This window comes from Hypanus sabinus, chromosome 9 (assembly GCF_030144855.1).
Source record: "Hypanus sabinus isolate sHypSab1 chromosome 9, sHypSab1.hap1, whole genome shotgun sequence".
Classification (NCBI taxonomy): domain Eukaryota; kingdom Metazoa; phylum Chordata; class Chondrichthyes; order Myliobatiformes; family Dasyatidae; genus Hypanus; species Hypanus sabinus.
This window is the reverse complement of record NC_082714.1, coordinates 13,225,119-13,239,758: the sequence shown is the minus strand read 5'-3', so window position 1 is coordinate 13,239,758 and position 14,640 is coordinate 13,225,119. Positions and strand designations below refer to the sequence as shown.

The window sequence follows — 14,640 nt, the reverse complement described above, 5'->3', positions numbered from 1 at the left end:
TTCAGGTCGTGACGCTTCGTCAGGACTCACTCTGCTAAAGGGTCTTGACCCGAAATGTTGACTGTTTCTTTCAACGGATGCTGCCCAACCTGCTGAATTCATCCAGCTTTTTGTACATCTTGACATATAGTGAATAGATTTTTAAAACTTGTGTTAGTAAAAAAAGTGAGGTAGTGTCCAAAGATCCAATGTTCATTTAGGAATCGGATGGCAGAGGGGAAGAAGTTGTTCCTGAATCGCTGAGTGTGTGCCTTCAGGCCTCTGTACCTACCTGATTGTAACAGTGAGAAAAGGGCATGCCCTGGGTGCTGGAGGTCCTTAATAATGGATGCTGCCTTTCTGAGACATCGCTCCCTAAAGATGTTCTAGGTACTTTGTAGGCTAGTACCCAAGATGGAGCTGACTAGATTTACAACCTTCTGCAGCTTCTTTCAGACCTGTGCTGTAGCCCCTCCATACCAGACGGTGATGCAGCCTGTCAGAATGCTCTCCATGGTACAACTATAGAAGTTTTTGAGTGTATTTGATGACATGCCAAATCTCTTCAAACTCCTAATAAAATATAGCTGCTGTCTTACCTTCTTTATAACTACATCATTATGTTGGAACCAGGTTAGATCCTCAGAGATCTTGACGCCCAGGAACTTGAATCTGCTTAATCTCTCCACTTCTGATCCCTCTATGAGGATTGGTATGTGTTCCTTCATCTTACCCTTCGTGAAGTCCACCATCAGCTCTTTCATCTTACTGACATTGAGTGCCAGGTTGTTGCTGTGACACCACTCCACTAGTTGGCATATCTCACTCCTGTACGCCCTCCCGTCACCACCTGAGATTCTACCAAAAATGGCTGTATCATCAGCAAATTTGTAGATGGTATATGAGCTATGCCTAGCCACACAGTCATGTGTATATAGAGAGTAGAGCAGTGGGCTAAGCACACACCCCTGAGGTGCGCCAGTGTTGATCGTCAGTGAGAAGGAGATGTTATCACCAATTTGCACAGATTGTGGTCTGCTGGTTAGGAAGATGAGGATCCATTTGCAAAGGGAGGTACAGAGGCCCAGGTTCTGCAACTTCACAGTCAGGGTTGTGGGAATGGTGGTATTAAATGCTGAGCTATATTCGAAGAACAGCATCCTGAAGTAGGTGTTTGTGTTGTCCGGTCTAAAGCCGTGTGGAGATCCATTGAGATTGTGTCTGCCATTGACCTATTGTGACAATAGGAAAATTGCAGTGGGCCCAGGTCCTTGCTGAGGCAGGAGTTCAGTCTAGTCATGACCAACCTCTCAAAGCATTTCATCACTGTTAATGTGAGTGCTACTGGGCGACAGTCATTAAGGCAGCTCACATTATTCTTCTTAGGCACTGGTATAATTGTTCCTTTTTGAAGCAAACGGAAACTTCCTCCTGTAGCAGTGAGAGGTAGAAAATGTCCTTGAATACTCTCACAAGTTGGTTGGCTCAAGTTTTCAGAGCCTTACCAGATACTCCATCAGGACCTTCTGCCTTGCAAGGGTTCACTCTCTTTAAAGACAGTCTAACATCGGCCTCTGAGACGGAAATCACAGGGTCACCAGGTGCAGCAGGGATCTTTACAGCTGTAGTTGTGTTCTCCCTTTCAAAGCGGGCATAGAACGTGATGAGTTCATTTGATAGTGAAGCATCACTGCCATTCACGCTATTGGGTTTCGCTTTGTCGGAAATAATGTCTTGCAGACCCTGTCAGAGTTACCGTGCATCTGATGTCGCCTCCAACCTCATTTGAAATTGTCTCTTCGCCCTCCGCAAATTATACCTGGTTTTCTGGTGCAGGCCTGGGTTGCCAGACTTGAATGCCACAGATCTAGCCTACAGCAGACGACGCACCTCCTGGTTCATCCACGGCTTTTTGTTTGGGAATGTACAGCAAGTCTTTGTAGGCACACACTCATCCACACAGGTTTTAATGAAGTCGGTAACAATTGCAGCATACTCATCCAGGTTCGAAGATGAATCCCTGAATCCAGTCTACCGATTCAAAGCAGTCCAATGTATTATCGAAGTACGTATATGTTACCATCCACTACCCTGAGATTCATTTCTTGCAGGGATTTACAGGAAAATAAAGAAATACAACAGAATTTGTGAAAAACAATACATAAACAAAGACTCAATAAATCATACACAAAAGATTCTGCAAATGCTGGTGGAACTTAGTAGGTCAGGCAGCATCTACGGAAATTAGTAAACAGTCAGTGTTTCGGTCTGAGACCCTTCAATAGGTCCTGATGAAGGGTCTCAGCCCAAAACTTCGACTGCTTATTTCACGCCATAGATGCTGCCTGACCTGCTGAATGCCTCCAACATTTCGTGTGTGCCGATCTGGATTTCCAGCAACTGCGGGATCTCTTGTGTTAATGAGGTAGTGTTCACAGGTTCATGCGCTGTTATGAAATCTGATGGTACGTAAGAGGTTATTTCTGAATGTGAGCCTTCAGGCTCCTGTACCTCCTCCCCAATGGTGGTAACAGGAAGAGTGAAAAGGGATAAAGTCTTTATTGGCAAGTGACCCTCCAACAGGACTTGGCCCGGAACATCGACTGTTTATTCCTCTCTATACAGTACTGTGCAAAAGTCTTAGGCACATATATATAACTAGGATGCCTAAGGCATTTGCACAGAACTGTATTTGTCAGTGAGGAGCAGAAAGCAAGTTTGTAAATCTGACGGGAGCAAAGGATGTTGGGAATAGCGAGGGTGGAGTGTCATTGGGAGGGACGTGGGACAGGTGACAAAGAAGGAGTGCTAGGGGCTGAGTGGGTGTCGCAGGTGCAGACACACTTAACCCTGAGACACCAGGCAAGGTCATTTGATTCCAAGCAAATAGTTTATTGATCATTACAGAATGCTTCCCACTCCCCCCCCTTCACTTCCCCTTTTCCCAACAATAATTCCCCTCTCCCTGCCCCCTTCCCACTCTCAGTCCACAATAGAGATGCATATCAGAATCAGGTTTATCATCACTCACGTATGTCATGAAATTTGTGTTTTTTTGTGGCAGAAGTACAGTGCAATACATAAAATTACTACAGTACTGTGCAAAAGTCTTCGGCACCCTAGCTATATAGTTGTGTGTGTGTGTGTGTGTGTGTAAGACATTTGTAGAGTACAGTGGATGCTGCCTGGCATGCTGGGTTCCTCCAGCACTTTGTGTGTGTGTGTGTTGCTGTGGATTTCCAGCATCTGTAGAATCTCTTGTGTTCTCAATAAATTATTCACGTTTATATTTAACATATGCATAACAACAGCATGTGTATCACAAGTCCCTGCTGGACATTGCTAATGTAGAATACTGCAAGTCCGGTTCACTAGTTCGATGGCAAGACCAACAGTGGGAGAGCTACGTGGCCTTGGCTGTAGCACAACCAGACGCTAATGGCACGGGGTTACCTGTTGCAGAGGGACTTGAGCTATATTATGTATTTTTTGTGTGACTGTATGTTTAGTGCTGTTATAATTACAAGTGCTACATGTGCCTTGCAGTGCGTATGACTGTTGGTACGAAGTTCTGCAGCTTGACCCTGGAGTAACACTGTTTCATTTGGCTGTCTTCAGAAGTATTCATGTATGGTTGAATGACAATTCAACTTAAACTTGAAAATAAATGCAAGCTTCAGTGCAGAGTATTTTAAGGGATTGCAATAAAATAGAAAAAGAATAGAAAATTACAGGAATTACAAAGCAACAAATATTGTCTGTTGTGTTGAATATTTTCGACATTTTCCACTTTTATTTCAGCTGTTCAACCCATATAGTTCTTTTGATTTTTGACGATTACACAAACCTCGTGAAACTAAAATAGGTTTTATTTTTAATTCTACAGCAAAGAACAACTCATTCAGGATAATAGAAAATCCTGACATTCATTAAGCTAGCAAGATGATCAATAAACACCTCGCTGGACTCTAAGAATCTAATTAAGACACCGATAAATTAAATAGACTAGAGCTGCCTCCCATTAAGGTCAATATTAGAGAATGGGTGTATCCTCAGCAGGTTGTTTTTTTGATCTATAGAGGAACTCATTTTGGTTTTCTTTGTTTCATGGCTGTCTGTAGGGGAGACAAATCTCAGAGTTGTGTATTGCATACGTACCTTGGTAATAAATGTACTTTAAATCTTTGAGCACTTACCGGCCACCAGGACATGTCTCTGCCAGCCAGGAAATATCCACTGAGAGTGTTCCTGCTCACTTTGCAAGAGGACTGTAAGGAGAAAAGAAAGTGGGAATTACTGCACTGGGAAGATCAGAAGGTGCCGCTAAGATGCGTAACATTTTGCAGCAAACAGGCATTGTGGAAATACATTTGAAACAATAAATAAATTATTTTGTATAATACCTCACTAATCAAATGCAACTGTAACCTGCAGTCAATGAAAATCTGAAAGTCGCAGAAGCCATTTTCACCCACAGAACTTCTGCTCCCTGCATGTTTTCTGTTTATCGCACCATTCTCTGTAAACTCTAGAGATGGTTGTGCATGAAAAATTCGGATCAGCAGTTTCTGAGATACTTAAGCCACCCTGTCTGGCACCGACAATCATTTCAAAATCAATGTCACTTAGATCACTTCTTTCCCCCATTCTGATGTTTGGTCTGAACAACAAATTGAACCTCTTGACCTCATCAACATGCTTTTATGCATTGAGTTGTTGCCACATGATTGGCTGATAGCTATTTGCAGTAACAGCAGATGTTCAAGCGTACCCTGTAACATGGCCACTGGGTGTAAATTTACATGTATTAGGAAATTGCTGTGATCACATGAACCATGTCACAGGAAGAGAGGAATACCTCTTCACCAGGATCCTGGCCGATGGCCGTCACTCAGTCAATGATGCTTATCTCATTCAGATTGGAAGGCTCACATGAAGAAAGAGGAAGAAGATTTTTAAAAAAACCCTCCTGTGGCTTTCTGAGTTACAGAAAGAGAAAGTGATTGATAGTTAAAATCAGTCTAATCCAGCAAATTTTGACTATAGTTGTTTGTGGGATTGCCCTGTGTGCAAGCTGATGGCACAACAGTGATGGGCCGCTAAAAATCACATCAGTCTTGTGACGCAGTGTGGGGTGATGTGAAAGTGTCCACAGGGACATTGTCTGGACTAGAGGGCTTGTTATAAGGAGAGACCTGATATGCTGGGACTTTGTTTCCCTGCAATGTAGGAAGTGGAGATTTCACTGTATAGCAGGGCAGAAATCACAGCCTTTTTCCCAGGGTAGGGGAGTTCACAACTAGAGAGAGACACACACACATATCAGATGCTGGAGGAACTCAACAGGTCAGACTGCAACATGTTCCCTACAAGAGAAGCACTCCACTATCCTGCTTGCTCTAACTGTGTAATAAGAAAGACAAATTAAATTAAGCAAGCCTTTGTCTCTCCTCACCGAAGCCTCTACGAGCCAAAGTCTGAACTTCCCACTCTAACACTGGCTCATTCACACTTAGGCCACTCCACTTAAACCTAACTTATTTTTATTAGCCCTTGCCAATCGTCTAATCATGCACAATCTTGGAGAATTCCTTTCGACGGACTCGGGTCGCTTTCGGTGTGTGCTGCATCTGCGAGGCTGGGTTCGACGGAGCTTCCATTGTGTGCTGCGTCTGCGAGGCTGGTTTTGACGGAGCTTTCATTGTGTGCTGCGTCTGCGAGGCTGGTTTCAATGGAGCTTTCATTGTGTGCTGCGTCTGCGAGGCTGGTTTTGACGGAGCTTCCATTGTGTGCTGCGTCTGCGAGGCTGGTTTCGACGGAGCTTTCATTGTGTGCTGCGTCTGCGAGGCTGGTTTTGACGGAGCTTCCATTGTGTGCTGCGTCTGCGAGGCTGGTTTCGACGGAGCTTTCATTGTGTGCTGCGTCTGTGAGGCTGAGTCGGGCGGCACCTTGGAAGTCCATAGTGGGGGCATTCCCTTCTGCCGCCGGCGTGGGATGGCGAGTCTGTCGGGACCCTGGGGACTTGTGGAAACTGTGGTGATTTCTTTTGAACTTACAGTCCTTTAACATCTTGGACTATTTTTACTGTGCCCGTAGTCTGTTTTTTTTTTATTAATTATGCTATTGTTTGCACTGTTGTAACTATATATTGTAATTATGTGGTTTTGTGCAGGTCTTGTAGCTTTAGTTTTTGGTCTTGTTTTGTCTGGTGGATTTGGAGCTCCTTTCCAGGGAATGCTCTAGACGATAGCACGATATTAATATGCAGCAGCCTCTCTGGACTCTGGATTGGGGATTGCCAAACGTTATGTGGATTTTCTGGTGTAGTCTGTTTTGTCATATGCTTTTGTGATATCATTCTGGGGGAACGTTGTCTCATTTTTTAACTGCATTGCATTTGTGGTTTCTAAATGACAATAAACTGAATCTGAATCTGAATGTAGAATGTCCTGACTAACCCCGCTTGCTTCTTGTAAACTCTCTCTCCCACTACACAATCTCCATGGGAATTGTGGTATGCAGAATAGTGTTTGCACATTCTCTCTGTGGCTGTACAGTTTTCCTCCGAGCGTTCCTGTTTCCTCCCAAACTGCCTACTATAAATTGTCCCCGGTGTTTTAACGAGGAGTAGAATCTGGGAGAGTTGATGGGAACGTTGGGAGAACAGAAGAGGGCAGGATGGAATTGTTATAAGTAGATGCTTGATGGTCAACAAAATACACCAACAGAAACGGAGGTGGATTGGCCACACCTTGAGGAAGCCAAGCAACAACATCACTGGACAGGTGATAAAATGGAATCCCAAGGAAAGAGGGAAAAGGGACGTCCAAAGAACACATAGAGGAGAGACACAAGGCTGAAACTAGATGATGGGGACACTCCAGGTCCACTCTCAAGAAAATGGCTCAAAACAGAGGTCAGATGGAGACGGAGGTCATCGATAACCTATGCTCCACCAAGAGCTTAAGGGCCCTAGGAGATGGTCAACAGAAACTCAATGGGCCAAGGGACCTGTTTCCCTGCTGCACATCTCCTTGACCCTAATATTTAATACAGAGCAGAGAAACCTGATTGTATTACTTTGATTCATCCATTATGCTGAATAAACTACAGGGAAAGTTAGTGAGAGAATCTTACCATGCTGTGAGTCTGCGTAGGCTGACTCCCAATAAAATATGGGACACAGGAATCGGTCGCCAACCAAATCAGACTGCTTCCAGAAGTGGTCACTTCCTTTGAGCTCAATGAGATGTATCATCCTGTCTTATCTCTTTACTTATAATTGTGACATATAAATGCATATAACCAATGGATAGACTGTAATAAGTCTTTCTAAGCTTGCAAAAAAAGTTCAATGAGGAGGAAGAAGTTCCATAAAACACTTGTCTGGTTATGGTTAGAGGAAGAGGAAAGCGCTGATTTCAAATATTTAAACTTACTTTTAATGTCACATGGTTGACTTAGCACTGCCCTTTGTGATTCTGTTCCAAATCTTTGCAATGACCTACTGTAGCAGGTTAATAATTGGTTTATTACTGTCTCATGCAGTGAGGTACAGTGAGTACGGCATACTTTGCCTTGCATGCCATGCATACAATTCATCTGAAAGCATAAGTATATCGCGGTGGTACTAGGGAGGAGTACCTTTGGAGTAGAGTTGGCAAGATGGTGCCAACAACCAACAGCCATGTTTTGCAGACAGCACACAAAACTACTAGATCCTCTAGTAAACATACTTCTGAACTGTGCTTGCTGCAGGGTGCAGCCTGTAATTTCCCTTTTAAGAATGTGCTTTTGTACTGACTAAACGATCTTATGAAGGGTCTCGGCCCGAAACGTCGACTGTACTCGTTTCCTAGATGCTGCCTGGCCTGTTGAGCTCCTCCAGCACTTGTGCATGTTGCTTGGATTTCTGACGTCCGCAGATTTTCTCTTGTTTGTGACTAAATGATCTGGCACTTCTGCAATATCCTGGGAGGGTGTTTGGCAATCTAGACCCTTGAGAGTATAGGTACAGCCGGCTAGTCATTGTTGGGGATGTACGCTGCCTCAAGGCCTGATGGTGGAAGATGAACCCATAGTACTCTGCACTGATTAAAGTGTCGAGCAAGTTTTATAGTCCAGGACGAGAGTGAAAAATGAACAGGTGTTCAGTGCTGTCTGCCTGAATTTGACTGGCCTCCCTCTCTTCTCACTACTATTGTCGGGCGGGAGATGGAGGAGACTGGGGTTTCATGCTACCAGGTTCAAGGGCAATGGTTGCCCTGCGGCCATCGGGTTCCTGGATGGGTTTTCACTCGCCTCAGCACCGAACAGGCTGCAGTGCTGTGGACTCGCTTTCAGGGACTCTGCAGTTCATACTCCATGTGTTTCTGTTCATGTTTTTTTTTAACTGTTTGCGCAATTTGAACCAGTATTCAGCTCATTGCTCCGTGAGGTTTCCTCCCCTCATCACTGTACGGGCTCTGTGACTGTGTCCTGTGGTCATCGGCACTGAACGGGCTCTGTAACTGTGGCCTGCAGTCATCATCACTGAACGGGCTCTATAACTGTGGCCTGCGGTCATCGGCACTGAATGAGCTCTGTAACTGTGGCCTGCGGTCATCGGCACTGAACGGGCTCTGTAACTGTGGCCTGCGGTCATCGTCACTGAACGGGCTCTGTAACTGTGGCCTGCGGTCATCGTCACTGAACGGGCTCTGTAACTGTGGCCTGCGGTCATCATCACTGTACAGGCTCTGTAACTGTGGCCTGCGGTCATCGGCACTGTACGGGCTCTGTAACTGTGGCCTGCGGTCATCGGCACTGAATGAGCTCTGTAACTGTGGCCTGCGGTCATCGGCACTGAACGGGCTCTGTAACTGTGGCCTGCGGTCATCGGCACTGTACGGGCTCTGTGACTGTGGCCTGCGGTCATCGTCACTGAACGGGCTCTGTAACTGTGGCCTGCGGTCATCGGCACTGTACGGGCTCTGTAACTGTGGCCTGCGGTCATCGGCACTGAATGAGCTCTGTAACTGTGGCCTGCGGTCATCGGCACTGAACGGGCTCTGTGACTGTGGCCTGCGGTCATTGTCACTGAACGGGCTCTGTGACTGTGGCCTGCGGTCATCGGCACTGAATGAGCTCTGTAACTGTGGCCTGCGGTCATCGGCACTGTACGGGCTCTGTAACTGTGGCCTGCAGTCATCATCACTGAACGGGCTCTGTAACTGTGGCCTGCGGTCATCGGCACTGTACGGGCTCTGTAACTGTGGCCTGCGGTCATCGGCACTGAACGGGCTCTGTGACTGTGGCCTGCGGTCATCGGCACTGAATGAGCTCTGTGACTGTGGCCTGCGGTCATCGGCACTGAACGGGCTCTGTAACTGTGGCCTGCGGTCATCGTCACTGAACGGGCTCTGTAACTGTGGCCTGCAGTCATCATCACTGAACGGGCTCTGTAACTGTGGCCTGCGGTCATCGGCACTGTACGGGCTCTGTAACTGTGGCCTGCGGTCATCGGCACTGAACGGGCTCTGTAACTGTGGCCTGCGGTCATCGGCACTGTACGGGCTCTGTGACTGTGGCCTGCGGTCATCGTCACTGAACGGGCTCTGTAACTGTGGCCTGCAGTCATCATCACTGAACGGGCTCTGTAACTGTGGCCTGCGGTCATCGGCACTGTACGGGCTCTGTAACTGTGGCCTGCGGTCATCGGCACTGAATGAGCTCTGTAACTGTGGCCTGCGGTCATCGGCACTGAACGGGCTCTGTGACTGTGGCCTGCGGTCATTGTCACTGAACGGGCTCTGTGACTGTGGCCTGCGGTCATCAGCACTGTACGGGCTCTGTGACTGTGGCCTGCGGTCATCGGCACTGTACGGGCTCTGTGACTGTGGCCTGCGGTCATCAGCACTGTACGGGCTCTGTAGCTGTGGCCTGCGGTCATCGGAACTCCCCTCAGCAGTGAACAGGCTCTGTGACTGTGGCCTGTGGTCATCGACACTGAACGGGCTCTGTGACTGTGGCCTGCGGTCATCAGCACTGAATGAGCTCTGTAACTGTGGCCTGCGGTCATTGTCACTGAACAGGCTCTGTGACTGTGGCCTGCGGTCATCGACACTGAACGGGCTCTGTAGCTGTGGCCTGTGGTCATCGTCACTGAACGGGCTCCGTGGCCATGGCCTGTGGTCACTGGGATCCTCAATGGGGTTCACTTGCCTCATTGTTGAACTGGCTCTCTAGCTCTGAGCTCATGACCGACTCTCTGCGGTTCAGGATCTGTATGTTATTTGTTCACCTTTCAATTGTTTGCACATTGGATGTTTGTTGGTTGTTGTGTGGGTTTTTTAATGGCCTCTATTGTGTTTCTTTTTTTTGTGGCTGCCTGCAGGAAGACAACCTCAGGTTGTTTATAATATGCATACTTCAAAGATAAATCTACTTTGAACTTTGAAGCAGAATGTTGTGGTGAACTACATATACCTGCCTGGACATGCCCCCTGCTGACTGCTCCTGTGGCTCCTCCCACAGACCCCTGTATAAAGGCGATCGAGGCCTGAGCCCAGCCTCTCTGACTCCAGGATGTAGTATGGTCGTCACTCACTGCTTGTTCCTTCTTCCAGTCAATAAAAGCCGATATCTCGCCTTTACGTCTCAGAGAGAGTTATTGATGGTGCATCAAATGTAGTGCTACATTTGCAGAAAAGTACAGTGCAAATATTCAGTAAGGTGCAATCAGCCATGAAGTCAAGAGTTCATCTTCATTATACAAGACAGATCCTGTCCTTCGCCTCGGTGGTGTGTGTGTGTTATCATCTGCCCAGTGGTAGGGGGGAGAAAAGAGAATGTCCATGCTGGGAGAGGACTGTGATTATCTGCTTTTCCGAGTCAGCAGGAAGTGTAGACAGAGCACATTACTGTCCCGTAAACTAGAATAGACCTGGTTTGCTTTTCAATGTTATTAATGCAATGTGCTTTAGAAGCTCCTGAGGTCACGAGAGACTGGGTATCAATGAAGTATTGAGGAACTTGGAGGATGAGAAAGCCAGAGGTCATTGAGATAAGATCGTTGTGCTGAAGTTCTCCGGGGAGCTGTGAAGACTATTTTTCCATAAAGTGATAAAATGTTAAAACGAAGAAAATGTTTTGTTACAGTTACTCTGGCAAGACTACATCTGGGTTACTGTGTACAGTTTTGGGCTTGAAAGGCATTGCTTTAAAAGCCTGGCAAGGAAGATGGTGCAGTGGGGGTTCACCAGGCTGATTCCAGGGAGAAGCGATTTGCCTGTGGAAATGTACTCCACAATGTTTCTAGGAATGACGAGTGATTTCACTGAAGTGTAGAAGATCAGGAATGGTCTTGATGGCACTGATGATAAAGTGAGGATGTTTCCCTGATGGAAGCTGTCCAGAATTTGGGTCATAGTTTACAAGAAGCAGCTGACCATCTGAGACCAAGATGAAGAGAACCTTATTGAGAAGATTGTGAACCTTCAGAGATCTTTACATCGGAAGTATATTTAATAAATGCTTAAAGATCTTTAAAGATTAGCTTTATTTGTCATGTGTAAGTTAAAACATATAGTGAAACGTGCTGTTTACAACAACTGACACAGTCCGTCACCACACTTCCAGCAACAACATAGCTCCACTAATCCTAACCATACGTCTTTGGAATGTGAGTGGAAACAGGAATACCTGGAGGTAACCCACACGGTCATACAAAATGCATACAAACTCCTTGTAGACAACTGCGAAAATTGAGCCCTGATCACTGATCGCCGGTGCAGTAAAGCGAATCGCATTATTGGCTGCGCTATCGGCCACCCTACTGGAATAGATACAATATTAGACTATCGGAGAAATTGAGTGGGTAAAGGGAATTATGAGACCCACCATAGTCTCGCTGAATGTTTTTCCTGGGGGCAGTACAGTTACTTCCTCAAAAATAAAGAAGTAATGAAATTAAAAATCAGAAAAAGCTGGGAACATTCAGCAATCAGGCAGCATCCGTGAAAAGAGAAACAGTTTGGATTTCATATCTATGACCTTTTGCTGGAGTTTATCACACAGATGTTGCTAGATCTGTTGAGATATTCCAGCATATTCATGTGGCTCTTTTGTTTCACTAATGCAGAAATAATATTGAAAGTGACTCGGGCAGAAACACGAGAATGATCATGAATGAACAAACAAGGCTTAGAGACCAAGGACCAAGCTCTCTTCACATTTCGGCAAGAGTGGAAGCTGACATGGCCCTGCCCACGTACTGTGAATTTCAATATATACAAGTCTTTTTTTTAATTACAGAGTAAAACCTAATTTCAATCCCTGAGCCAAGTGCAAAGTTCTCAATTTTTGTACAAAATCCTTTGCGAGAGCAATAATTTTCCAACATTTCAGAAATCAGAGGAGTTTCCTTTCAAAGATTCCAAATGGGAATAACTCAACAGAAGATAGTACTGCGACTCTTAAAAAGATCAGCATTGCATTAACACTCTGTGAAAGAATCAAAAGAACAATCAAAAGTTACCATAAACACAAGATTCTGCAGATGTTGGAAATCCAGAATAGTGCACACACACATACACTAACCAAATGGTGGAGGAGCTCAGCAGATCAAGTAGCGTCAATGGAGAAGAATAAACAGTCGACATTTCGCCATAGACCCTTCACCAGGACAATTAAAATTTGCTAATCCCAAGCATTACTTTAGCTAAACAATCATAATGGCTTTCAAGATTTAAATTCAGTTTTGTTTAATTCTTGCCTAGATTGGATGTGCTAAAGACAAGCTCCAGTATATCATGTATCAAAATAAGAGATCATACACCAAGCTGACTTCCTCGATTTCTCATGAGCAATGTTTGTTAACGGAATATCACCTTTCAGTAGGATGCTTGCTTGATGCCTGGATGGTCAGGTTTAAATCAACTATGGAATAAATCTTCAGCTAGTTTATTCAGTTGATTCACCATTTTGGACAATAGGCCAATTCTTGAAGGACAGAGACAAACTGTAGAAACTAATAGGCAACAATTAACACCAAGCACTTACCCACATGCCAACAAAGACATTAAGGATAAAATAAGCCACGATTACTATAACATCTGAGATGCTGAAGGTCTGGGCAGCAAGGTAGTAGCTGCTGGTCTCGTTCATTTCCATTGTTTCTCTTGAGTCTGAGAGGGATGAACCAAATCAATTCTCTATGAACTTTGATTGCCAATGATGTAACTGATTAACGTAGGAAATCGAACATTAATCAAATGTCTCATCTCAACCCAATGAACCAAATGTGGTAGCAGCTCGTTTGTCCCTTAAATTAAAAAAGCAAAGCTCTTAATCACCCTGTCAGGCATCCTAATACACGTACTGAAATGTACAGCACGCGATAACCATATGGTGTAAGATGTTGTTTTCATTACTTAATGCATCAGCTTTCATGGGGCTGGTATTAACGATTAACCAGAGAAGACTTTCTAAGTGTTATGTTCTTCTCCTTGGAACATTTTACAAGAACAGGACATTTTCTTTTGCCAATTCAACAAAGGCTTTCGACATCAAGAAAGCTAAATCTGTTCAGGTGGGATCCATCTGTTGTGTGTCGTCAGTAGGTTTAGTCTTTAACTCAAATTTCTAGCGTTAGCAGTTTTCAATACTTGCAAGATAATTAGTTCAATTATTACTTTACTGTTTAACAGAAACATAGCACATCACATTATAACCTGCCATTACAAGACAATTAGAGAATCCCTCATAGCATTCTACAATCTGTCCTTGTAAATGAAAACAAGGGTTTATTAAGACCATAAAACATAGGAGCAGAACTAGGCCATTCAGTCTAGTTAGCTCCACCATTCAATCATGGCTGATTCACAATCCTGCTCGGTCCTATTCTCCTTTGACACACTAAGTGATCTCTCAAGCAGCTGGCAGGGCAAATAAAAAGAAGCAAGGCATGAGTAGAATGGACGTTGTTGGAGCGGCTAGAGTTGGAGGGGTCAGTGTTGGAGGGAACAGACTTGGGCAAGAACAAGCATAGGCTGGAGCTTAAGTTTGAGAAGCTGGAGGCATGACAAGTGTAGGCAGGATGGTAGTTCAGGCTCCTCCTGTGAGATGTGGGATTTCAGGGCACCTGACAGCCTCCCTCATGACTACATACGCAGGAAGTGCACCTAATTTCTGCTACTGACTGACCAGGTACAGGAACTGAAGATAGAATTGGATCCACTCAGGACCTTCCCAGAGGATGAATTCTCTGAGGGGGTCACACCCAGAGTGCAGGCTTCAGCCAGTAGATGGTAACCACCACGAGGGGTAGGGGAGTAAGCGGTCAGTTCAGGGGTCCCTTGAATCTATTCCCCTCGGCAACAAATATACCCCTTTAAACACTTCAGGGCAGTGGTGTTGAGCTATCAGGGTACAACAGAAGCAACCTGGCCAGTGGAACTGTGGCTGGCTCTGGGGCTCATCAGAGAAGGTTAAAGTCAGGCAACATGGTAGTGATAGGAGACTCAGTAGTCAGGGGATAGACAGAAGGTTTTGTGGTCACAAAAGAGATTCCAGGATGGCGTGTTGCCTCCATGGTCCATGATGACTCAGAACAGTTACAGATGATTCACAAGAGGGAAGGTACACATTGACACCAATGACAGCGGTAGTAATGGTCTTGTG

General features: G+C 45.3%; 1 protein-coding gene across 3 annotated transcripts in view; it reads right to left on the bottom strand.

Moving 5' to 3' along the window:
• slc5a10 (solute carrier family 5 member 10) overlaps positions 1-13,179 on the bottom strand; it is a 197,587-nt gene extending 184,408 nt beyond the window's left edge. For 2 of the 3 annotated variants that reach the window (XM_059979067.1, XM_059979068.1), the window contains exons 1-2: positions 13,021-13,174; positions 4,176-4,247 (exon numbers count right to left, since the gene is read on the bottom strand). In XM_059979067.1, the coding sequence (XP_059835050.1) occupies positions 4,176-4,247; positions 13,021-13,131 (183 nt within the window). In that variant the 5' untranslated portion in view covers positions 13,132-13,174. Of the gene's footprint in view, positions 1-4,175; positions 4,248-13,020 lie in introns of all 3 variants that reach the window. The other variant, XM_059979069.1, reaches the window with a different exon arrangement.
• Positions 13,180-14,640: the final 1,461 nt, after the last annotated feature.